The 24,444-nt window shown below is 55.7% G+C and overlaps 3 protein-coding genes across 3 annotated transcripts in view; 1 reads left to right on the forward strand and 2 right to left on the reverse strand.

Moving 5' to 3' along the window:
• The window catches only part of PLXND1 (plexin D1), an 86,906-nt gene extending 73,676 nt beyond the window's left edge, over nt 1–13,230 (forward strand). Inside the window, exons 30-36 of the mRNA XM_075158531.1 lie at nt 1,047–1,081; nt 2,805–2,909; nt 3,732–3,895; nt 5,327–5,474; nt 8,639–8,779; nt 9,731–9,805; nt 10,488–13,230. Of these exons, the coding sequence (XP_075014632.1) occupies nt 1,047–1,081; nt 2,805–2,909; nt 3,732–3,895; nt 5,327–5,474; nt 8,639–8,779; nt 9,731–9,805; nt 10,488–10,604 (785 nt within the window). The 3' untranslated portion in view covers nt 10,605–13,230. The remainder of the gene's footprint in view (nt 1–1,046; nt 1,082–2,804; nt 2,910–3,731; nt 3,896–5,326; nt 5,475–8,638; nt 8,780–9,730; nt 9,806–10,487) is intronic.
• Nucleotides 13,231–15,079: 1,849 nt separating this feature from the next.
• H1-8 (H1.8 linker histone) lies at nt 15,080–16,468 on the reverse strand. The gene is made up of 4 exons (XM_075158478.1): nt 16,073–16,468; nt 15,853–15,985; nt 15,651–15,757; nt 15,080–15,577 (listed from the first exon to the last, which is right to left on the reverse strand). The coding sequence occupies exons 1-4, from the start codon at nt 16,466–16,468 to the stop codon at nt 15,224–15,226; spliced, it is 990 nt and encodes a 329-aa protein (XP_075014579.1). The 3' UTR covers nt 15,080–15,223.
• Nucleotides 16,469–19,750: 3,282 nt separating this feature from the next.
• On the reverse strand, nt 19,751–22,900 carry RHO (rhodopsin). The gene is made up of 5 exons (XM_075158437.1): nt 22,441–22,900; nt 21,347–21,515; nt 21,063–21,228; nt 20,584–20,823; nt 19,751–20,013 (listed from the first exon to the last, which is right to left on the reverse strand). Exons 1-5 carry the CDS (start codon nt 22,799–22,801, stop codon nt 19,894–19,896), a joined length of 1,056 nt encoding a protein of 351 aa, XP_075014538.1. The 5' UTR covers nt 22,802–22,900; the 3' UTR covers nt 19,751–19,893.
• Between the last annotated feature and the right edge of the window lie 1,544 nt (nt 22,901–24,444).

The raw sequence follows: 24,444 nt of genomic DNA on the forward strand, positions 1-24,444 counted from the left end.
CTTCACAGCAGATGCTGCCCACCAGGCGCAGGCAGGGGAGCTCCAGCGGACTGGGGGGACGGGCAGCAGGTCGAAGCTGCAGTGGCCACTGGAGAGGTCACAGATCCCTGAGTCTGGGACTGATCCTGGAGAGTGGGCAGCTTCCACACCCCTTCTAGCTTTAAGGCTTGTCTATGTCACTTGCAAAAAAGTGCCCACTTTTCCTTCTGTAGGAGAAATGAAGAAGGTCTGGGAAGCATAGATTGCTGATATGCACACTACGGGAGATGCAAGTGTCATGCTTGTGGTTTTGCTTTAAAAATGTGTTATCCAGTATCCTGCTCTTTCCAGTTGCTGGGGTGCTGAGTGCTTTCCCAGACCTTAGGCTAGAGGTATTTGCACCTTTCGTCTCACATCATCATTAGGGGTTTGCATTCAATCTGTGCTAACAAAGTGAAAAAAAAGAAGGATCTAAAACCACTTGATTGGAAAAGCCCTTTCCCTCCCAGTTACACATGTTCAGTTTCTTACCAGCATATTTCGAGGTTGCAGGCTTAGCAGAGAGTCAAAACAGACCCAGAGAGACAAGAATTCACATTGAACAAGGAGTTTCAGGCTGCCTGCACCGAGCCTGTCTCTGCAGTGGGAGTCCTTTCGCCTGCTGGAGCGAGGAGCTGCTCGGGGCTGCGGCTGCCCCGGTGATGAGGCTGGGAGACGGCCCAGAGCGCGCGGGGCTGCGGGCAATCACAGGGCATCGCGGGGCATCACCATGCAGGAGTGCCCCTGTGCTGATCCTGCTCTTGCACCCTCTTGGGTCCCTCTTAAAACACGCCTTGGGAGACCTCAAGTCCTCAAATACTTCCTGAGGTACTCGCCACACACCCCAGAAGGCAATAAGCACCACAAACACAAAAACACTGAGGTTGCTTGGGGTGGGAACACCAGCTCGGTGTTGGGGTTCTTGGGGAAAGCGAAACGCCTCCTGACGTGGAGGGTGTCTGCGGAGGCGGGTTTTGGTTTGGGTCCCCTGACTGAGCTGCTATGTCTCTCTCTCTTCTGCTTCACAGTGAAGGATTTGGACACCGAAAAGTACTTCCACTTGGTAAGTACCCCGCTCCCGGCTGTGGAGGCTGGTGGCTGCACAGTGGGGGGTCGGGGGCCGCTCTCCTCTCCTGCCCTTCCAGGGGAGCGCTGCTGGGGAGCAGAGCCATCGCTCCAGGATGCCCGCTCTGCAGCGTGGCACAGGCACGCCAGGGGATGGGTCATGGCGGTGGCTCGGCTCCCCCAAACCCCTCCTGCCGCCATGACAGCAAAGACGCTGGCGGGGTGCGGGCGGGCAGCGTGGCCCAGCCCAGGGGGGCTGGCGGGGCGCTGGAGGAAGGGCTTCTTGCAGCAGTGGAGGGATGCCCATCTAATCTGCGTATTTCGACATATTTCACCTTTACGATGGCTGCCTGTTAGCAGACAACGGAAGCTGTTTCTTTCATCCCTGCAAACGGGTGCCAAACAGGCCTTTTCATCTCCGGCAGCAGCCGGCCTGCGCGGCACTGGGGGGCAGGCAGGCCCGGGGCTGTGGTGAACCCTCAGCCGGGCAGGGAGCCAGGCTCTCCTCTGCTGCCAGGCTGGCCGTTGGGGAGACGTCCCCCCGGAAGGTGGCAGCCTGGAAAGCGCTGGCAGCAAAGAGGTCACTAGTCTCGTCCCTTGTGCACTTAAGTCTGTGTGTCCTGTTTTTTCAGTGTATGTGATGAAAGAGGAGAAAATCTTCTCAGCCTTGCTGATATTAACTTAATTCATCTCTGTGGGCTGGAATGTCAGATGTGATGAACAAGCTGGATCAGGGCTCGTTAGTTTTCTTCAGAGAGGCTCAAAGAGGCGCAGAAAGGTTATCTGTAGACAAGCTTTAGTACTATGGGACACAATAAGAAATTTCCAGGATGGCAAAGCGATTGTTGTGCCTGATCTAGCTGTCAGCAGCCACGGAGGGTTCAGGAGCGCCGCCAGCAGCACCCCACGCAGCCTTGGTCAAGTCACCTACCAGCAGCTCCTGGCACGCTGCCTACTTCCCAGGGCGGGGGAGATTTATTAGTTCCTGCTTGTGCGCCACGCTGGAAGTACGAAGTGCTAAACGTTGCTAAAAGCTGTTACCAAAAAAAGTGTTATGGACAACAATGATATTTTATAGCCTGATTTTTTTTTCTCTGCTAAAGTTTTCGTGCTCAAATAGAGTACGAACATGTGATGCATGCACACACGTGCATGCACGCACACGTACATGGGGAGCAAGGAGGGAGAAGGGACAGGAAACCGAATGTGCACATGTGAAACAATGCCAAGATGGACTTAAATGGCTTGCTAGGTCATTATACAGCAGTAATTAACTGACCTGACCAGTGGAATATTTATTTTTGTTTTTAAAAAGGCCAGGGTAGGAATATTGGCTGGTTGTTCTTGCACTTTTTCCAAATCTAAGAAAAGCTGGTTTCCACAGAAGCTTTGTGCGTTGCTCCTGGGAGCCTAAACTGCAGCCACACAGGAGTACTGCACAGAGACCAGGAAGGCAAGCAGACTAACATGCAAAGTGAGATTGATTGTTTCATTTTCTTTGTCTAGCTTGAGAAAGGCAATAAAGAGCACAAGTGAAACAAATGTCAGAAAAACTGAGTATTATGAATCACTTTTGTAAAGCCATATAAGGGTGTATTTATAATACAGTAACTGCTTTTTAATTGAATTTTATATGCAGTTGAAATTCTATACTTTAAGGAAAATTCAGTGTGACACTTCCAGAGAGGAGCGCTCTGAACTTGTGTTTTATATCGGACCAGGTTCTCCCAACCGATGAGTCAGTTGAACATAAGAAGTCCCACAGACAGAGCCATAGGAAGAAAGTCCTACCAGAGATCTACCTGACCAGGCTGCTCTCCACAAAGGTAGGGGATGGGATGTCCTCATTCGCGGCAGGTGGGATCATTGTTTGTGGTCTGTAGTGAGAAGCCTACTTTAGGGAAGGAGCACTGCGGGGCCGGTAGCTCTCGAGAGGCAGTGGGACTCTTCTGTCCTGGACGGCTGGAGCGTGTTTAGTGAGGCTGCCGGGCACCACTGGCTTCTTGGATTCCCTCCAGCTTTCCAGCTTGCTCTCCGAGCAGCAGTGCTGCTGCGTGAAGCCCCGCATGATCTCCCCAGGCTGGTCTGGGGTCTGCGCACGTGAAAGGGATGCTGACCGCCTCAGGGTTCCTGATGCACAGTTTAGACCTGAACCCATTTCCCCAGCAAGAGATCCTGCTGGGAAAGGAGATGGAGCTGCTCAGTTCTGGGAGCAGGGGGAATGTCTGTGCAATCTTAATTCAGATTTGAACTTCCCCACTCTCTGCGAGTGCTTCAGCTCCAGCAGTTGGGCTCCCAGCCCATCTTTAATCCCAGCATGATGCCTCACTGGAGCAGAGATCACAAGAATGGCCAGCAGTCTCCAGTCTTCTTTGTATTTACTGTGCAGAACAATCACAGATGTGAGATTCTAGCAGTAAGAAAGAAAATCTCGATGCCAAAATGCTTGCCAAATGCAAGCTAATTATATCACTATGCACAAACAAACCTTTCCCTCCCTGGTTCGGCATCCCCTTTCTCTTCTGATTTATCCAACTGGCAGCAAAGGATTTCCCCTTCTGCACAGCAGTCGCAGCCCCTCACACTGTTTTCCTGGGCTTGGGTGCTGCTGCTTTCCTCAGTCTCCATTGTGTGCGCTTGTCCCGCAGGGCACGCTGCAGAAGTTCCTGGACGACTTGTTCAAAGCCATTCTCAGTATCCGAGATGATAAACCACCTGTGGCTGTGAAGTATTTCTTCGACTTTCTAGAGGAGCAAGCAGAGAAAAGAGGGATCACAGACCCTGACACTATGCACATCTGGAAGACCAACAGGTTTGGAAGAGGAAATCTCTTCTTTCTTTACTTCCATCTCTCAGGAGCAGCAGCTGCAAAGCCTTGGTGTCCTGGACTAATCATTAGGTTGCTAAAAGTAGAAGAGGGACTTGGAAAACAGGAGGGGTAGTGGAGGGGGCGGTGACAGATGAGGCCAAACACAGGCTTGGAGAGCTTTGAACAAACACAGGCCTCGGGGAACAGTGAGCTGGAAGAGGAGGCATAGGCAGAGAAAGGGCAGAACAAACTGGCACACTAATACAAGTAATTAAAGGAGACACAGAAGAGGAACGGGAGATAGCAATGGTGTTAGCTCCAAGCACTGGAGATTTGAGACAGTCTCCAAAATCATGTCAGGTCTGAAAACATCATGGAGATTTTAAAAACAGCATATTTGGCTCCTTTTCATTTGCTTTCTGGCTTTCAGCCCTTGGGGGCACTTTTCCAGACTTACCTCTGTAACCAAGCTGAGACTCCAAGGTATTCACAGGACTCCAGGAGCTGGTGCTGTGACAGTATCATGCTGGCGGGCACCACAGCACTGGCAACCAGCCGGGAGCAGTGCTGAGGGACGTGATGAGCAGCAGGAATGGGGTGGGGCAGCCAAAGCGAAGGGGGGAAATAGAGCAGGGGAGAAACCAGAAGATTTAACCGGGGAGAGCAGGGAGCTTGGAGGGAGTGTCGAGGAGAGGCTCAGCGCCCCTGAGGCTGCAGGGACAGTAACTATTTCCAGCCCAACATGTGAAAATTAAAAACAAATTTGGCTGGGTTAGCAGGCATGCAGACACAACCATTGAGCTACAGATTTGCCTACCCTTCATTACCTTTAATTGCCCGTACAGCAAAGACTTACAGCGGCTTTCACTCCTCAGCTGCTGAGGAGGGATGGTAGGACGGGCGAGCGATATACTGAAACTGTGTTGTGGCCAAATGAGCAGTGAAATAACTGGAGGAGAAAAGCATGAGAGAGCAGAAAAAAAGACACATGAAATGCATGTCATAGGGCCAGGCTTGCCATCCGAACCAGATGATGGTTACTGGGGAAGAAGGAAAAGGAGCTGACACCATTGCTACAAGAATCAGCAAGAGGGGAAGCCTGATTCAACAGCCCCATGCAGGCACACCTGCCAGTAGCTCGGGGAGCTGCTGAAGGAGCAAGGGTACGCTCACCTAGACAAGGCTGTACATGAAGTCTCCTGTCCGTGCCGCATGCTTCAGCCTGAAGAAATGTCTCTTCAGGGTGAAGACGTGTGCCTGCCCCCTCTAGCTAGGCAGAGGGCCGTACGCTACCAAGATGTGATTAAACAGCAGAACCTGGCTCCTCATTTTTTTCCTCTCTATTATTCACTTTCTATCATCATCTTTCCTGCATTTCCTCCCTCTCCCTCTGGAATACACCCGGTGTGTGTTCCTGGCTTGTTTCCTTCGCAGCCTACCTCTGAGGTTTTGGGTCAACATCCTGAAGAACCCGCAGTTCGTCTTCGACATTGACAAGACAGACCACATCGACGCCTGTCTCTCTGTGATAGCCCAGGCCTTCATTGACGCCTGCTCCCTGTCTGACCTGCAGCTGGGCAAGGTACCTTCTGGAGAGGACATCTCACTCCTGCTCGGGCGGTCATAGACACAGACCAGTGCGGGTGGGAAGGGACTGTCAAGAGGTCACCCAGGCCAACCTCCCCCAGCAGCAGGGCAGGCTGGGAGCCTCTTGCTCAGGTCCATGCAGTTGAGTTTTGGCTGTCTCCAAGGATGAATTCTCTCCCTTCCTTCCCCACCACTTTGTTCAGGTTTGAGCTTGAAGTTTGCGCCGCCTGTCACAAACAGTGACCAGGGAGTGGGAACCCAGGGTGACAGGCAGGATGGACAAAGGGCAAGGCCCCAGCCCGGAAGGCTCGGAGGGTGGAGGGAGACCCAGCCGCTGGCTTGTGTGCTCGGTGTTCCCAGAGGCTGTACGAGTTGTCCCGCGGTCCCAGGAGAGCACCCAACTTTCTCAGCACAACGTCTGTAACGCTTCCTGACGGGGCTGAGCTGCTGCCTGAGCAGACGAATGTTCTCTGTTGTTGGCTCTGGCAGGCGTGTAATGTACCAAAGCGAGCACGGGCGGGTGTCAGCTCTGCTCGGGGCACAGGCACGGGGCACAGGCAAGACTCGGCACGGGAGCCCAGCTCCCTCAGTCAGGGCTGGTTTAGGGGCGAACATTAGTCTAACAATCCCGTAACAGCAGCTGAGGGACAATGTAAACTCCTAGTGGCAGGATGGAAAATGACGTAGCTTCAGGTGAAGCTTTAATCATCACTGTCAGTGGTTTCTGCACAGCTTCTCGCCTAGGAGAGCCGTGAGAAGCTCGGGAGGTGAGCTGAGCCTTCGTGAACGTGGGCTGCGCCTGCCCAGGCAGCCCAGACCCAGCCTGGCTCACGTGGAGGTGTGGGGACTGCCTGGGGCCATGCCGTTGACACCATCCATCAGCACCTGGGAAGCACTTGGTGGGCGCTGCCGTAGCCCTGCCTGTGGAGCACGTGGTGCTCCCCTCGGGTGGACGCTCCCCTCGGGTGGGCGCTCCCCTCCGGTGGCAGTGTCTCCATCACACGCTGGCCACCTCCGGTGCGTGGTCAGAGCCTGGCAGACTCTGCACGCCTGCCTAGGAACCTATGCCTGCTCCGAGCAAATGCGAGCCTGCGCAGGCCAGGTCTCCTCTCCCGCCATCGGCTCCCACGCACCATTCTGCGGGGCTGGCAGGCAGTGAGATGTCCAGTGCGCATGTTTTCTCTTCTCCCACTGGCTTGGCTGAGTGCAGTGTTGACATCTGAAACTTCCCAACATAAATAAGTTTTATTAAGAAATGCTGTAAATCGTCCCCTACCGCCCCGGGGGCTGGCGGCAGCACAGTGTGTGACGTAGAGGGGACCCTACGGAGAGAGGGGCGGGAGGCGGGCGCTGCTCAGTGCATCCCCCAGGCTGAGAGCAACAGGAAGCCTTCACTGGGAGAGGTTAATACTGGAGGAAGATCTAATGAGCGCTTGATTTTTTGTTTGTTTAGGTTTGGGACTTTTTTTTGCATGTGTTACGAAACACCTACAATTTGTCCTTGTCAAGCTGTGGATGAGGGGAAGAGGGGTCAGCTGGAGTCAGACAGCAGATGGAAACATTTTTCAGGAATACAATAGCCTAAGTGAAGGAATTGTTGAGTAATGTGGGAAGAATAAATCCTCAGCATAAAAATCAGTTTGCATATACACGCAGTATATCGCTGAAAGTTTTCCAGGCTGGATTCTTCCCCTGGTTTCAGCGTTGTGCTCTTGATACTGCAAATGTGAGAGCAGACTCAGACTCCGTACATCTACAGTGTGCAAGCAGTTAATAAACCAGTACCCATCTCTTCATAATACAGACAAATCAGACACAAATTAAAAAATAACTTAAAAAAGAGGCAGCATGGGTTTCTTTTGTGTTTCCAAGGGGGAATAAAAGTGTTGTGAGCAGGCTCTGTAACTTGGCTATATTCCTGTAATGCCGTATCATTGGGTTTGAAAATAAACTGCTGTGGGATCTCGTGCCACAGCCTGGTGCCCATTTCCCATTCCCCCTGCAGCATTAGCCACGCTACATATTGCAGCAGCAGATTGCTGTTACCCTGGGCTTCCTTATTTACTGCCCAAAAAGCTGAAGATGCTGCCCCCACGGCTAGAGCCCTGTGGTGCCTGTCTCTTCTGAAGATCCTCCCTCCCCTCTCCACCTGTCAGAGCACCAGGGAGCGGTCCTGCACTCCAGTGTCGGGACAGCGAGACACGTTGATCTTGCTCCCCTCTGTGTCCCCGAGCCTGGAGCTGTTTCCCTTCGGGACGCAACGCTAAGCCAGTCAGCCAAGTTCATTCCCGGGGTAATGATATCAGCAGGGCAGGATTGCCTTGAGGTTAAAATCATTCATGCTTGTGTTTGCAAGGAGTGCAGGCAGGGTTATGCCTTCACTGGTACAACCCGATCATGTGGCTGGGAGGTTAAGACTGCTTTGTCCAAGCTGACATTAATCAAGACGACTCAGTATTTTCTGTTAATTACTTTACGTGCACTCAATGTAGGCCAGGCAGGCTGGGTTAGCCAATGCAAAATAAATCAAAGCTACATGAAAAATCCAAGAGCAACATTTCAACTGACAAAGTTCAGCTTGTAAGAGAGCTTTGTTCTTCGGTTTAAATCAAGCTGGCCACTCAAGAGACCTGAGTAAATGCATGCAGAAGCCCTTCCCTTGTAACCAATTTCCACACGCAGAGCCACGGAGCACAAGTGTTTTATCTAACACAGTTGTGCTACACTCATCTGCAGAGCATCACCTGGCAGCAAGCCACCTCGCCTGACCCTGTGTATGCTTTTTAGCCTGCCTTTGCTGCAAATTAAAACACATTCACATAGACCACCTTCACTGGCATTGTAGATAACAAACGTTTAGCTCCTGCTAGGAAGAAGGGCAGAGGGATGGTGCTGTGGCTCTGCAGGCGGGTGGTACCTGTCCGCAGCACCTTGATGTGTTTGAGCAAGCGCCTCTGTCGTTAGCTGTTTTGTGCCTCAGTGCGGTCCCACCGCACTCCTGTCTGTGGAAAGCCAGGACCAAAGATGTAGCTGTTTCTTGAACCCAGCTGTAGCTGAAGTTGGTATCTGATGGTTAGCACTTTGGTCAGACAAACAGGATAAAAAGTTTCCAGCCAGGAGCAATACGGTGTCTGATTTCAGTATCTCGCCCTTGCGCAGGACTCCCCGACCAATAAACTACTGTACGCCAAGGAGATCCCGGAGTATAGGAAGATAGTGCAGCGATACTACAAGCAAATCCATGACATGCCTCCACTCAGTGAGCAGGAAATGAACGCCCACCTCGCGGAGGAGTCACGGGTAAGGCGCGCTGGGCTGCAGCGGAGGGGCTCGCGGAGGGGGGGCTCGGCCTGTGCGCACCCCTGTGCCCAGGATGGGGACGGGTCTGCAGGCTCGGTGCCCTGCCAGAGCGAGGAGCACCAAGCGTGCTCCAGGCAGGAGTCTGGGAGCGGCAGGGAACGCAGATACGCTGCAATCAGCTATTGCTTCGATGCTGGAAGGAGCAAACAAGAAAGGATATTTTGCCTCAAAGTTCCATGCACAAACTTCATCTGACCTAATTCCAAGCATCTTCAATTCCTGCCAGAGCTGCAGTAAACACCCACGAGTTAGCTTGAACCTAACTAGCTTTGGCACCACTGGGAGTTGAAAGCAAAATTCAGTGCGAAAGAGCCAGGAAGTTTGGAAAAGGATCTGCGCAGTCCTGCAGCCCCCCGGCCAGCTGGCCCCCAGGCGCCAACTGCCAGGGCCGGCCCCGAGTTCCAGGCAGCCCGCTGGAAGCTGGCCCTGGCAGCTGGCCCAGGTGCTGGCCCTGGTACCAGCTACAGGAGCTGGCAGCCACGCTCCGGGTCCGAGTCCTGCCAGCGATGTGCCACAGCTTCCTCAAAATCAAACCATCTCCCCACGGCGTTTTAGCTCCAGCCACCGAGCGGGTTTTTTCCATCAGCGTTCCTCTGCCCAGCTCCTGCGCTGTCCCATCCTTTGAAATGGCTTTGAGCACGGAGGGGTAAACAGTGCTATCAAGCATGGGCATTTAAGGCTGGCTTTGAAAAAGTCTGAGACTGTTCCTGATGTGAGCAAATGCACCTTCCTTAAAGGAGTAAGTCAAAAGTCCGGCTGCATCAATGCAACAGTAACAAAAATACCCAGGCAAAACCTTCTTCTAATCTAGTTAATGCCTGCTGATTGGGCTTGAACTCACTTGCTGCATCACATTAATATTGCTCCCCTCTTTGTTCTATCTATGTAAAGAAATACCGGAACGAATTCAACACCAATGTCGCCATGGCTGAGATATACAAATACGCCAAGAGATATCGCTCCCAGGTAAGTGGGTTCAACTGCACTCAGGCCCCAGCATACCTGTGGAGGGAATAACAAGCAGTATGTTGTAACCGAGCAGTCAGATGCCTGCATCCAGTCCCACGGAAAAGGGATTACCGTTTTTTGCATAATCCCACGCTCATATGTAATATATGCACACACAGATGCACCTGCTCTCCTATCCCTTGCCTGACAACTTCTTGGAAGAGAAGGCCAGCTATTCCTGGCTGATTTTAACAGCGTTTGGCTGGGCTGGACTGAAGCGGGGCTGCCCGATGTGTAGACCCACAGATGCTTCCAGGAGGGCAGAGCACGCTGATACAGTCCCCACCCAAAATAACTTGCCACCCACCACCCCCGGCTGAGGCACCGGCCCTGGCCGGCTCCTGACGCCCTGCACCCCCGTGCTGCGGGCTAGCTCTGCACCGTGAGCTCTATTACTGCATTAGTCTTTGGTTGCATTCCCTTCCTCTCCCACCCCCCGCCCAGGGACTCGGCTGTGCCCTGGAGCAGCCGGAGGGTGCTGGGGTGTGTGAGCTCAGGGGCTGCGGGGCAGGGTGGGCTCTCCCTGATGGAGGCCCGGCTGGGATTTGGGCTCAACAGGGCTGACGGGGGGAGCTGGGCTGGCGGCTGGGCACCCCTGCCCGCACTGCCTCAGCCGCCCACCTGCCCACGTCTCCTGCAGATCGTGGCCGCCCTGGACGCCAACCCCACAACGAAGCGCACCCAGCTCCAGCACAAGTTTGAGCAAGTGGTTGCGCTCATGGAGGATAACATCTATGAGTGCTGCAGCGAAGCCTAGGCCGACTGCAGCCCTGGAAGTGACCTTCTCCGCAGCGCAGTGCCGTAGGAAACCTGCCTTCAGCCGCAGATACCGTGGATCCACCGTGGATCGCCTCCGCCAGGGTCATTCTCAAACCAGCCTTGTGGTGGGGGTGGGCCTGGCCCGCGGCTGAAGGGCTCCCTCACCTAACAAGAAGCCACGAGACACCTTTCCGAGCAGCTCAAAACCCCTCTGGTCTGCACTGTGGCACCCATAATTTATTTGCTGCCAGCCAGAAATGGAGACGTTTCACTTGTGGCAAGCTCAGTTCACCACTTCCCTCTGATCAGCGCCTGAACGGTCAGCGGCTCCCTGCATCCCTGTTTGTGGTTCCTCAGGATGAGAGACAGGGCTGTAGAAGTCGTAACAATAGACGCAAAGCAGAAGGGTAGCCTCAGGGAGTAACGAGTAGAGACAGCAAAGGCCATCGGAGCAACGCCTGAACTCCCTTGCACACCATCCCTCTGACATCCTTGTTTTTCCAACACCAGGGACTCTATCACTGTTCACCATCTGATGCATTCTGTGTATTTTTGTGCCTTTTAATTTTTGTACTGTATATGTAAACATAACCACTCCTCCATCTGAGACTTGGGCAACATGGGGAACTCGGGGCTGAGACAAAGCAGTTGCTTCCCAAGTAGCTAAGGCATGGTGAAAGCACTTTATCCCCTAACGGAGACAGCTGTTACGGAGCCGGAGGGAGCACGTTACGTGTTAGACAGTGTGGGAAGGGCTGCTCCCCCTTCCCCAGGTTCCCAGATCTGTGTGCACAGTGAGCTGGGGTTGCAGTGGGTAGGCAAATACCCCCTAACCACCCACCTTTCAGCCAGAAGCAGAAGACCAGATGTAACGGGTGAGGGGAAGGACTTCTGCCTCGTACTCCGGTCTCCCCGCTGTGCTGGCTGCGCACACATCTATGGCACTGCCCCAGCTCAGCCCCGGTGATGCCGCTCATGCCAACAGGGGTTCACTCCTTCTGGCAGCCCTCTGACAGAGCAGGCTTGAGCCACGTGCAGGGCAAAACACCAGGTAGCATCTTCCCTTCCTCTGCCCCACGTGCTCCAGCATCTCCCTGCAATCATCACTGAAAAAAAGGTCAGTGCTACAGAGGTGTCTTCCTAAAGCAGCTTGTTCTGCTTGCTTCGGACCCAGCTCACCATGGTCGTCGCCTGAGAGCAACCAAGAGAGCGCAGTTTTGCTGCGTATCCAGTCTTTTTTTTGGCCCATAAAGGCAAAGGGGCTGGACCCCATCCCCCTGGCACCACGATGCTCTCACTCACGCAGGCCAGTAGAGCAGCTCCGGCACCCCAAGGTGCAAACAAAGGCGGAAAGTGTCCCACAACTCCTTACACTGGGGTCAGCGAGCAGGGTCCCACTGCACAGACCTAGAAACTTCACTGCCTTCCTGCGGTTTGCTGGGGCAACCCTCCCATCCCAGCTTGGTGGCCCATTCTCTTTTCTGCTGGCAACTTTCTCCTTTCTGCAGCCAGAGGAGCCGTGACTGCTCGAGTCTTCTCCAGCGTCACCCAGGCCCCTCTGGAGAGGCTGCACTGCAGCTAATGCCGCATGCTTGAAGCCAGCATCCACATGCAGGCAAAGGCAACCTGCCCATGAAAGCTAAACCCAGCCGTAGCCACCGCATTTTCACACTGCCAAATAGAAAAGAAAAAAAAAAAGTTACTACCTCACTCCAGGCAGGGTCTAAGGTGAGCCTCCGTTACTCATCCAGCTGGCAAGGATGCAACCTGGTATTAGGTGACTTTGGTCCACCAAAACTCCTCCTGGGTGACTCACTGCCATGGACAGGTGGCTTCCATCCCATCGTTTCCAGTAAAGCCACACTTGTCAGAAATTGGAACATCAGAATTGTGTATGTGTATATAGATATCTATTTTAAAACAAATGATAGACTTTATCCAGTATGTTAAAAGGGGGGAGGGTGGGTGTAGGGAGGGGAGGGAAAGGGGAAGAACAGAGTTTTTTTTTTAAAAAGAGAACTACAGAAAAAGTACATACACTGTGGAGGTTTCAATGTCTTTGCTGAGGATGTGGCTTCAGAATAGAAACTCTAAGAATGTAGCTGGGCTACATCTTATTATGAAAGTGATTTCACAAAAAAAATCTTGAATTTTTTTTCCTTTAGAAACTGTGAATAGCTGCCAGAGATATAGGCAGGCCCAGCCAGGGAAGGCAAGGGTGAGAAGGACCAAGGTAGCAGAGAACGTTGAGCTTGGCTGGAGGTGGGGAAAGGGCCATGGAGCAATAGCCCCATGTTGTTACAAGGAAAGGATACAGGTGAGCCAGTAGTATAGTTTGCCTCCAGGTGATGTCACTGGGCCATGTATTGGGGCCTATTGCTTTATTATTTAATTTTTTCCAAAGCAAAAAAAAAAAAAAAGTAGTTGCTACAACCATTTTAAAGGAACAACTTTAACGAAGCAGAAGCTTGAGGGTTTGTAGTGTTGCCTTGAACCCCCAAGCCCTTTGTAACATGTTTTTAAACTTTGGCACGTGTTGTGGGTGTAGTGCCCTTACCTGCTGTGTAGTGGAAGTGGCAGACTCTTGGAAAAGCCTATCTTTGTAATAAAACAAGGTGCTGAAACCTGCGTAGTGAAGTTCCTGCCTGTGTGCACACAGAGGACACACGACATCGTGGAAGACACCCGTTGCTGCCCGCAAGGTCAGGCTGCTGTCCCTCGCCCAAGGACAGGATGCCTCTCCTCCCACCCCCCCCAGCTTGCCGACCACCGTGCTCACGCGGCGCAGAAGCCTGGGGAGGAGGGCGGCTCTCGGGTGCGTGCAGTGAGCTTTGCATGTACAAGACCTACTGTGCTTGGGGCTGGCAGCTCAGCTGATAACCACCTTGTTTCCATACGAGATGGCTTTTTACCCCTCTGGGCTGCAGAGCCCTGGTTTCCTGCAGAGCACGCTGCAGCCGTGCACTGCTCCTCCTACCCGGTACCACGGCTCCCACCAGAACAGGAGCTGGCACAGGAAGGGAAGATCTGCATGAGGGCACAACCACGCACCTGAACTGACTGCACACTGTGCTGCACACGCGAAGACCAGTAACACCACAGCAGCACCCAGGGCTGGGCACCCTTACCTCTGCCAGGTGCCATCAGCCCACAAGACGGTGTCTTCTCGCAGCGCTGGGGAGCCCGGCGCCTGCTCTGCACCACAGCTGCTGCTAACCCTCGAGGCTTCTGGCTGTAAGTCTTAATAACCATGGCATTGCTAAATCCTCTCTCTTCCACCTCTCCCAGTAAAAGCTGCTCTCTCCAGGCACCACAGGGATTTGGTTTTCCCACTAGAAAGTTGATTCTTAGTAAAGCTAAATCCAGCCATTAAATGATTTGGCCTCTCAAAGGGGAAGAGCCTCGTGTTTTACACTGGGTACCTGGTGAGAGAGGACGCAGTTCCTGCCCAGTTCTGTTACAGGACATTTCCATGCTAGCGAGCAGTGCTTTGTGAGGTTAACCATCGCCAAAGGGCCAGGTGAGCTCTGCTCAGTTATTACTGCGGCATCCTCCACCCCGTCCCTGGGCGGACACGAGTTTTGGCTCCGTTAAAGATGGATCAACATGACCAAGGCTGAAGTTTAAAGAGACGTCAGTTTGCTCAGCTCTTGCTTAAGCCCCAAAGCAAGGCCAGGAGCCTTGGAGGGCATTGGCAAGGCCAGCTGAAGATTAGCAAAATCCTCTTTAGGAAGAGAGTTTTACTTCCACTTATTTTTTCCTGCCCAGGAGGACTGTAACCCTTTGCATTATCAGGCTGACCTTCAGAAGGGCTCTGTTCTGTGCAGAGCAAGAGAAATTCAGGCATTTGAAGCTAATAAATGAAAGTGTTCATACATTCACCCACAGGAGCTAGTAACACAGGTTTAGAGGTGGGCACTGTGCCACTGATAGATAACAAGAGCACGAGCAATGCTGCAGTCTACAGCAAACACCCCAAACTCTTTTTTTGAGCCGTAAAACACTTCTATTTTCCTCTTACCATGGTTAGAGCACAGGCAGCTCCCCCCGGTGCTGGGGACACTTGCCCATGGCATGCACCCGTACCTGCTGCCCCGGCACTCCTGTAATCCCAGCTCAGCCAGGCATTAGCACAAGGGCAGCCAGGAGGGCAGAGGGCCGGACACCTATCCCGCACCGAGGCTGCAGGCACCACGGCCCCGCACTGGCAGGACTGGCCAAGCCAGAGCTTCACAGTGCCCAGGGGTGCCACTGTGCTGGGCCGTCACCCAGCACTGGGGCTCACTGCCAGCCTGCATGCTCACAGCCCCCAAAGCTTGGCACTGCGGCCAGCAGCTGGGGACACACTGGGACAGACGGCAGCACCAGCTCACCACCATGCCATGCAGGACGAGGCCAGGGCTGGGGGGTTTTGGCGCTGGGAGATGGGAGTGCAGGGGCAGAGACCCACGAGCAGTCATGCCATTTCATGAGTGGAGTGAAGCAGCTTTATTAGCAGGAGGTGAACACAGAATTAAAACCTGTCCTGGCGACTAAAACCGATCCGAATCCCGAGGGCCCAGGCCCAGCTGGAAGCAGAGCTGGGCTCCCACAGGGAGCAGGGCTGCCTGGGAGCCCCTATGGGGCCTTCCTGCCTGCTGGGGTGGGGGCTGCCTTCCGCAGCCTGGCCTCCCCCTGGCTGGCCCCCGGGGCTGCCCGGGGCTTCCTTGCTTTGCCTTGACCCCCCTTCGCCTTGGGGGTGTCTTGCTGTGCCCCCTTGGGCGCCTTCCCCTTGCTCTTTCCCACTGGGGCCTCTCGGGGCCCCTTTGCCTCAGCACCCACAGGGCTGTTGCCATCGCCCCCTCCTGTATCCTCAGCAGCTGGAGCCACGGGGGGCCCTGATCGCCCTTTGCCGGGGGCCCGGGGGTGGTTGGCAGCCTGCAGGGTCTTTGCTCCATCGCTCCTGGGCTTCGCTGCCGCTGGCAGCTGGGCCTGGAGGGGAGAGAGCGCCTCAGGCTGCCGCCATGCCACGAGCCACCCAGCCTCACCGCTGGGCCCTACTCACATCCGTGGGCTTCGCCCTCAGCTTCTGCTTCGCTGCTGTCGGCTTCTCCTTCTTCGCTGCTGTCGGCTTCTCCTTCTTCGCTGCTGTCGGCTTCTCCTCTGCAGCACCTGTGGGAGAAGGGGCAGTGGAGGAGCCCAAGCAGGGGCTGCTCCACGGGGCTGGGGCAGCCCCGGGGTCGCTTGTGGCACCACCAGGCCTTTACCTCGCTGTCGCACACCCGCCACGGGGGCCCGGGGGGGCCTGGTGGTCCCTTTCCGTCCTGGCTTCGGGGCCTGTCCTCCGTCGGGATCCACCTGGCCTGGCAGCTGCTTATGCCGCAGCTTCTCGGGGGCTAACTGGGGGCGAGAGAGGGGTGGAAGCAAGGCCAGGCAGCACCTCAGCCCCCAGCCCCACCGCTTCGGGGCCAGCGGCCCCCTGCTCACCTTGAAGCGGCCGGTGGCCCCCACAGCAGAGGAGTTGTGGGGCCGCACCAGGTCCCCTCGGCTCAGCCCCTTGCTCAGCGCCTGCTTCAGCAGGTACTTGAGGCGGACAGGGTCCACGGCAGGGTACTTAGCCAGGATGAACCGCTTGATGGCGATGACGGAGGTGCCCTTCCTCTCATCCTGCGCCCGCAGCGCCTCGATGACCATATGCAGGGTGGGGGGGTGGGCGGGCCGCCGGCCCCGGGACAGCAGACCAGGGAGCTGGGCTGTGCCGGCAGCTTTGGCTGCTGGGAGAGGTGAGAGGCACCTCTTGGGACCCAGGCCCAGCCCCGAGGCACTCACGGCCCCGAGGGCTGCAAAGACGCCCAGAAGCCAAGCAGCCACAACCCTGCTCATCCCTGCGGCTTCACGGGGACCATGGCCACCAGAGCCCGAGCACAGCCCCAGCCCCACGGGAGCCACAGCTCTGCCAGGACCCCACAGCACTCGGCAAACCCCTTACCCAGCAGAGGCTCCATGGCAGCACACACCCACCCAAGCACGCCAGCCTGAAGCCCCCAGCACAGACAGCCCCAGCTCTGCTCACAACAGCACTGCCCTTGCTCACAGGCTCAGTTCACTTCCAGCTAATTTATCTGATTAGCACCCTAACTGCAGGGGCTGGTTAGCAGCTGCTAATTGCTCCGGTTGCTGCCCTGGTGGGAGCGGGTGGCTGGGAAGCTGAGTGCCCTTTGCTTTGTGAGGGGCTGGAGGGAGAAGGGGCATGTCTGAACAGAGGGTTTGGAGAGTGGTGAGAGATGGGGGAGTCGCAGGGTGATCGCCCCGAACACGCAGGGAAGAGGCACCTACCCGCTGCTTGGTGGGTGGCAGGGTGCTGCAGCTGCTGACGGCACTCGCTGTGGGGCAGATGGGGAGACAGCCCGTGGCGTGGGGCCTGCACGGGACCCGCTCCCGGTGCACTGGTGTGATGTGCCAGCTCCCTTTGTCCGGGACGGCCCCACTGGGAAGCAGGGGGGCTGCTCTGCCAGGGGAGCCTGATAACTGGGCAGGGAAAAAACGATCCCACAAACGAGAGGAGGAAAATGGAGAGCTGCTTTGTTGGCCAGCGAAGGCAGGGAGGAGCGACTCTCCCATGGTAGCCCCAGGTGTGCACTGGCACGCAGGACCCCTGCTCACCCCTGCCTGCCGAATCCCACCGTGCTCAGGGGAGACCATTCCCAGCCCCACACACGGGCAGCCCCTCCGCGTCCCCTCCACGTCCCGTCTGTGCCAGCTCCTGGCGCAGCAACTGTCCCACACCGAGGACAGCCTTGTCCCATGGGCCAGGTGTGAGCTGAGCCCTTGGCCATCGGGATCCCTGAGGGGCCCAGGGCACTTCTGTGTCATGGCCGTGTTAAAAATAAGTCCTCCCGTGATCCTATGGACACTTTCCTGGCTGTTCCAGTGGGGTAGGATATTTGTGCTACTTTCTGTTCTGCCTGTGCTCATGAGGCGAACCTGAGTAATTCACCAACTGGTCTTTGGTGCAGGAACAGCGCGAACGTCCCCACCTCCGGGACCGCTGTGTTTCTCCACAGCGCACTGCATCAGTCCTTTCCTCTTTACGCAAGAGTCATGCGGCTTTCGTATGCATCATCTGTCAAAGCCGTGGGGGAGCTGTAAGCCTGAGGAAGGGCCGGGATTACGTGACGGCAGGGCTGGTTCATGGCCCGACTCAGCAGACATGTTACGCGCCAATGTACGTACAAAGCGCTGCCCAGAAAGACCTTCGTCAAGGTCTGCGCCCACCTGCTGAGCCCAGGGGCCGGATCCTGGCAGGGACCGAGGTGCCAGCAGGAGCCAGGTCTGGAGCAAGGAGCTGGGAGAGGCACCCAGTGCTCGGGCCCCACATGCCCAGCTCTCCCCGGACCAGCACCACCAGCCCGTTCCCTGCTCCATTTCCAGTCCTTTTCCGAATTCCCCGGGAAGGGGCCAGTGGGGACACTGGAGGGCTGCAGGGGCTGGCACCACAGCAGGGATGGTGCATCTCTTCCAACCATCTCCTTCTCCTGGATCTGGCCATCACGTCTCCAGCAGCTCCATGATGCCTCTGGCATCTGCCTGGGCCGGGAGGGGTGTCCCAAACCCTCGCTTGCGCCTGCCACTGCCAGCAGCAGCCGTAGAGCTGGGCATTGCGTGGGGCGACAGCCTGTGGGCTCGGGGCCAGGACGCCACCAGCATGTGCTGGGGCTGGTCTGGCGCAGGCGGGAAAGCTGCAACGCCGAGCATCACGCGGCTCCCGTGGAGCACAGCCCTGTGGACAGCAAATAAACACCAAATCCTTCCTCCACTTCCCTCCAAAACCAGCTCCCAGATTTGAAGTACATGAATCAGACATCAGCCTAAACACTGAATTATTCATAAACCTCTAATCTTTAGATTTCACTGAATATGCAGAAGTATCGATAAAAAAAAAATAATGAGAGAATTGTACTTGCAAATTGCTCTTTATTAAAGGTTTAACTTGCATGGGTTCTATACGTTCCCTGTTAGACCTTGCAAAGCTGCATAGGATTAGAAATCAGAGAGGATAATAATGTACAAAAATAGTTTCAAATGTTGATAACACTGAACAGCGAGAAAAACATCTTATTTGTATAACTGAGCTAAAAATAAAAATGAAGAACACTGCTACAATTGCAATATGCCATCTTGTAGTGCTTAAAACATATGTCGACGTCTCTGAGCCATATGCTCCCGTGTCTTGCCTGCTACAGCGCGGAGGGAAGCTTAGTGATGCACCGATCAATCCTCAAAAGCACAAGCACTGGCCAAAACCTCCTACTTGGGCTGATGCCAAACTGATTGCAGCTGAAACGGGGAGGTGCATGGGAGGATCGGGAGAAGCGTGTCTCGGGGCATGGCCCCGGGCCGCAGGGGGCCCGAAGATGCCTAAGGATGAACGGCGGTACTACGGGGAGGGGGGGACATCAAGCGGAGCTGCTGCCGAGGGTGCAACACTGTGCGCATGTTGCCGCGCCAGGTGCCTGCAGGAGCAAGCACCAAGCCCTCCCTGAGCACATCCAACTGCAGCCGCACATAGCTGTGCCGTGCTGTGCCATGCCGTGCCGTGCCATGCCGTGCCGTGCCATGCCGTGCCACCTGCTTGCTGGGCAGGATCCGCAGCCATCATCTCTGCGGCATGGAGGGGCCCATGTGCACCGGTACCCCATCCTGTCCCCCCTGGAGAGGTCACGGTGCTTCCCGGGGCTTCTGACATGCTGGAGGTGGGGCAAGGCTGGAGCTGGGAGCACCTGGCAGGGCTGGGGGCACCTCGCAGCAGCCAGACTTGCCCCTGGGCAGCCGGAGCGCGGTGGGGCCGAGTGGCGGGGCAGCACCGGCCGGGCTCCGTCTCCAGTGGCAGAGCCGGGAGGTGGCCCCAGCTCTGGCCCCCGCAGTGGCAGAGGCAGGGACTGCCCCGGCCGTCGAGGTGGGGCGAGGGAGGTGAGGGCGGCTCTGCCACGGCCCGGGGCTCGTGCAGGGCATGCAGGCATGGCGGGGGTGTCAGACCCAGGGATCTGCACTCGGAGCAGCGGGGCGCGAGCTCTCAACAGAAAAGCACGGATTTACGCCAGTGGAGGAGCTAAGCCTTTGCATTTTAATTACAAAACGTGTGTACACATTTACAGCCTTGTTCCCAGGGTTCCTAGTGCCAGGAGAGAGGAGCCCGCCCGGCGGGGCTGTGGCCGTGGTGAAGCGAGGGCGGGCGGTGGCAGTGGCGGGGCTAGGTTCGTGCTCCCGGGGCGGTGACGCGCCCCGAGGACTGGCCGCTCCGGCGGGGCCTACGCGGGAGAGACCTGGCTGGTGGAGACGGAGGAGGTCTCTGTCTTGCCAGCAGACGTGTCTTCGTCACCCAGCGGGTTCTTGCCGCAGCAGAGGGTTGTGATCATGCAGTTACGGAACTGGAAGAGAGGGAAGCCCGGGGTGAGGCAGGCGGACGCCAGGCCGGGGGTCCTGCAGGAGCGGGCTGCGGGGTCCAGGCTGGTCCAGGCTGCGGGGCTGCCTCCAAGCCCAACAGAGCTGCTTGGAAGCCCCCACCACCGCAGCTCAGGAGGCGCTTTATAATAATAAAGGCTTCTCCTTGGAAAACCAGTGACTTCTTAAGGACGTGACAACCAGCCGAACCGGGCTGCCTGCCCTGCCTGCTGCGCGCCCTGCCTGCTGCCCGCCCTGCCTGCTGCCTGCCCTGCCTGCTGCCTGCCCTGCCTGCCGCTCGGGGCCGGCGCGGATGCAGGCCCAGCTCCTCCACCGGCCCAGCGCCTGGGTCATTTCAGATGGGATGGGCTTGCATTTATGAGATTCGTGCAACGCCAAGGATGAGTTGCACAGTCGCCCTCCTGCATGCCAGGACAAGATCACCTGGAAACAAACTCCCCTCCCAGCCCACTGGTACCTCGAGGTGCCGTAACTCTCTGCAAGCTGTTATAAAGCAAAACACAAAAAAGGAGATCGCCTGGCATCCTGCCAGTTACCTGTTTGTTCATTATGATGTAAATCACAGGGTTGTAGATGGCGGAGCTCTTGGCAAAGAAAGCCGGGATGGTCATGAAGATGGGCCCGAAGTCTGACCCCTGGTTGGTGAAGATGTAGAAAGCGACGCTGGCGTAGGGGACCCAGCAAATCAGGAAGGCGATGACCATGATGATGACCATGCGGGTCACTTCTTTCTCTGCCTTCTGGGTGGTGGCAGACTCCTGCTGCTGGGCAGCAGCCTGTGGGCAGAAGGGAATGGAAACGTGATGGAGCTGGGGAGGGCTGCGCCGGCATGGGACGTGGGGTCAGGGCTTGGGGTAGTTGAGCTGCACGTCTGGAGTTTGCTATTTCCCCCTTTTGGAGGGCCAGCCTGGCCCCAAGGGCCCTTTCTGTCACCAGTCTGGAGCTTGGCGTGGGCCCCTTCCCTGCACTGGGGCCGCAGGTGGCCCCCAGCCCACCGCCACTGGCAGGTACCCACCTCCTTGACAGTGCAGACCAGGTTCCCATAGCAGAAGAAAATTACTGTCAGCGGGATCATGAAGTGAACCACAAACATGTAGATGACGAAAGATTCGTTGTTGACCTCTGGCTTCAGAGTGTAATAGTCGATCCCGCACGAGCACTGCATGCCCTCGGGGATGTACCTGCAAGGTGAGCCAGGCAGGTCAGCGCCCAGCAGAGGAGACCAGCTGGAAGCCACGGCCGAGCCGCCACCAGCCAGGCCCCCGCGGCCCCAGGCGCCGGGCACAGCGCCCTCCCTACCTGGACCAGCCAAACAGCGGGGGAGCTGCGCACGCCAAGGCCATGATCCAGGAGAAGGCAACGCCCATGATGGCATGGTTCTCCCCGAAGCGGAAGTTGCTCATGGGCTTGCAGACCACTACGTATCTTTCGATAGCCAGGACAACCAGCGACCAGAGAGCAATTTCACCTGCACCAGGGAGAGAGAGGGGACACAGGGACTTTGAGCAACAGGAGGAGAAAAACACGCTGATGGCAGCACGAGGCCTCCTCGGACTGTTGTTCCCAAGGAAGACTCCTGGCAGCAGGTAAATCTCCACCAAGGGTTTGGAAAGAGAAATGAACAAAGGCCGAGTGCAGGTGTAGTAGGAAGGCATGAGAAGACACCTTCTCACTGCACTGCTGACCCACAGTAACCACTTTGCTGCTGTGTTTTGAGATCCATGGCTGGATCCTACCACTCATCCCGGACAGCACCTGTATCTGCAAGCTTACGGTCCCACTCTGAGATGCAGCGAGTGCCCATCATCCCAGTATTTCCCCTCGCTACCCACAGCTTCCCAGGAAACCTGTGCCACAAGGACCAAACCAGTAAAACAGTTGCCTGTGGCTGATGGCTGAGCTGAACGGAGGAGGGCATTTTTAGACACACAATTTTTATGTAACATCTGTTTCGGTCAAAGCCTGGCTGGCACGGGGAGGAGAGCCAGCTTTGCTAGCCTGTGCCACCATGCACCACATCGGAGCGAATGACAGACTCAGCCCCATGAAACAGGAAGAACGAATCTGTCATCTCTCAAGTCAGAAAGCAAGCCAAAAAGATGTGCAAATCCAACAACTGCAAAATCTGCTACTGCTTGCTTTTCATTGCTGCACTGTTGTTTTCAGGATACTGAGCAGGTGGCCACCAAAATAAGGTCAAAAAAAAAAAAGTGTCATTTGTCACTTTCTTAACCTCCCACCCTGAAACTTCAACTGCCTCGGCCCACATCAGCAGCAGACCAAGGACCTTCCAGATACCATGTTATTCCAAGATCATCTTGGCGTCCTCCCTCCCCCTCCTAAAATCTGGGGCAATTCCTGGGAGAGGATTTTTGAATATTTGGAAAACTTACCGCCCAGAGTAGCAAAGAAGCCTTCGATGTAGCACCCTGTAACTCCAAAGACAAAGTACCCATTCATCGAAGTGTACATGGTGGTCGTGAAACCTCCAAAGACCATGAAGAGGTCGGCGACCGCCAGGTTCAGAAGGATGTAGTTTAGAGGCGTCCGGAGCTTCTTGTGCTGGATGGTGACGTACAGTGTGAGGAAGTTGACGGGGAAGCCAAGCAGGATCAGCATGAACATGTAGGCAGCAAGTGCCGAGAACTTCCAGGGCTCAGCCAGGTAGTACTGGGGGTACTCGAAGGGGCTCCGTACCACCCCAGTCTTGTTGGACATGGGCACGTAGAAGTCTTGGCCTTCTGTCCCGTTCATGGCTGCGGTTTGTGAGGTGCCTTTTGCTCTTGCTCAGGGGTGTTTTTGGAGCGTGGGGGGATCGCCTCTGAAGGGGGGCTCCCGCCACCTCTCAACCTGTGCCGTCACCCTGAGGAAAAGTGGCTACGCTCACCTCTGCAGGGCGCCCCTTATAAAGTGCCCCCTGGGGTAAGCTCCAGGCATTGGTGTCAGCGCGATTAGGGCTTAGAGAGTTATTAATCATAATCATCCAGGGGTAATTGGCTTTCCTGGGAAAGTATTAAGGTGACACCTGTTTCTGGCCCACACTGTCATTGCTGGAGACCACAGCTCATGGTCATATATAAAGAGGTAGCTCTGCACCACGCGTTTCATTTGGGGGGGCCCAAACCAGACGGCAGCTCCACTCGCACAGCCTCACTCCTCAGCATGGCTGTGCGCCCCAGGGAGCAAGGGTTTGGGGTGGGCCCTGCACCCATGGCAGTCTTTGCACCCCACAATCCAGAGATGGACATCCACAGCTCACGCTGCTGTCGCCCAGCGGGAGGCACTTGCCCCCGCCCCCAGTCCACCCTCCATGGGCACTCAGGGGTGCGCTGCCCATCCGTGTGAGATGCCTCAGCTTCCCCACAGAGAGGTACCGGGAATGGGATGCGCTACCATCGGGTTGCCAGGGGGAGGGTGCCAGGGAAAGACAAGGCACACAGGGGTCCTTCTCTTGGCCACACTTTCTCAAGGCTCCCAGACTGAGCTTTTGGCTCTTGCCAACAAACAAGCTCCTTTCCATCCCCTGCTAACAGGAGGGAAGTTTGTGGTTCAAAACCCCATGACTGTGGGTTTGGGGGCTGCAGATGGGTCGCCGGGCTGGGCAGGTGTGGTGTGGTGTGGTCCGTCAGTGATAGAGGGATGTCCTAGGCCCGTTCCTACAAGGGGAAAGCGGCTCCATGACACCAGCTAGTGCCCACTGGAGAGCCGTCCCCACCATAACTGTCACTCCCTGTGGGAGGCTGCAGAAGGGTGCTCTCAGGCAGCACAAGCATCACCGACCCTTCTTCCACATGCTCTCAGCCACTTCTTTGTCTGCTACAGGATTTGGCTGGGGAGGTTTGAACACCACAGCAAAGCACTGACCCTGCTGGCAGGTTTCCAGTTGTACCATCTCCTCTGTGCCTGGCTTTGCATGTGGTTTGGGTCATGCCAATTACATTGGTAACACCTAATAAATAACCTAGTCCACCTGTCCTGGACGGGTGCTGAGAAGGTTGCTGGACAAGGGCACTGAAGAGAAGTTCCGAGCTGAAGCCAACACTCAACTTCATATGACAGACATCTTTGGTCTCCCCAAAACCTTGCAGAATCATCAACTTCCACAGGGGAAGCCATCGTTGGAGCCTCCCATATCCTCCGTGTCTCTCTGCCTCCCCACTCAATGCACTCAATTGTGCTTGAAACGTTCTTTGTGCCAACCAGCAACTGAGTTAGACATTAATTTTTCAGAGGCAATGGACAACATGTACAGCAGAGTGAGCACAATGAAGCCAACCGCAGAGGATCTCTCTTCTGAAGAAGGTGGTTCCTCACAGTTCACACCATCATGATTAATCTTTTAAGCTCCGAAGCTATTTTCCCCCTCTCCCTCTTTTTTTCCACCCACTGTTTATCAC

This window comes from Calonectris borealis, chromosome 10, assembly GCF_964195595.1.
Source record: "Calonectris borealis chromosome 10, bCalBor7.hap1.2, whole genome shotgun sequence".
Classification (NCBI taxonomy): Eukaryota; Metazoa; Chordata; class Aves; order Procellariiformes; family Procellariidae; genus Calonectris; species Calonectris borealis.

What these genes read in the sequence shown, in the direction of transcription:
- RHO (XM_075158437.1), bottom strand. Translation starts at nt 22,801, where the DNA reads ATGAACGGGACAGAAGGCCAAGACTTCTACGTGCCCATGTCCAACAAG. An exon ending in TGGTCTGCACTGTCAAGGAG is followed by an intron (nt 20,824 to 21,062) that starts GTGGGTACCTGC and finishes TTCTGCCCACAG; the next exon opens with GCTGCTGCCCAGCAGCAGGA. An exon ending in ACATCATAATGAACAAACAG is followed by an intron (nt 20,014 to 20,583) that starts GTAACTGGCAGG and finishes CCTCTCTTCCAG; the next exon opens with TTCCGTAACTGCATGATCAC.
- H1-8 (XM_075158478.1), bottom strand. Translation starts at nt 16,468, where the DNA reads ATGAGCAGGGTTGTGGCTGCTTGGCTTCTGGGCGTCTTTGCAGCCCTC. An exon ending in GGCGGGTGTGCGACAGCGAG is followed by an intron (nt 15,758 to 15,852) that starts GTAAAGGCCTGG and finishes CTTCTCCCACAG; the next exon opens with GTGCTGCAGAGGAGAAGCCG. An exon ending in TGAGGGCGAAGCCCACGGAT is followed by an intron (nt 15,578 to 15,650) that starts GTGAGTAGGGCC and finishes TCTCCCCTCCAG; the next exon opens with GCCCAGCTGCCAGCGGCAGC.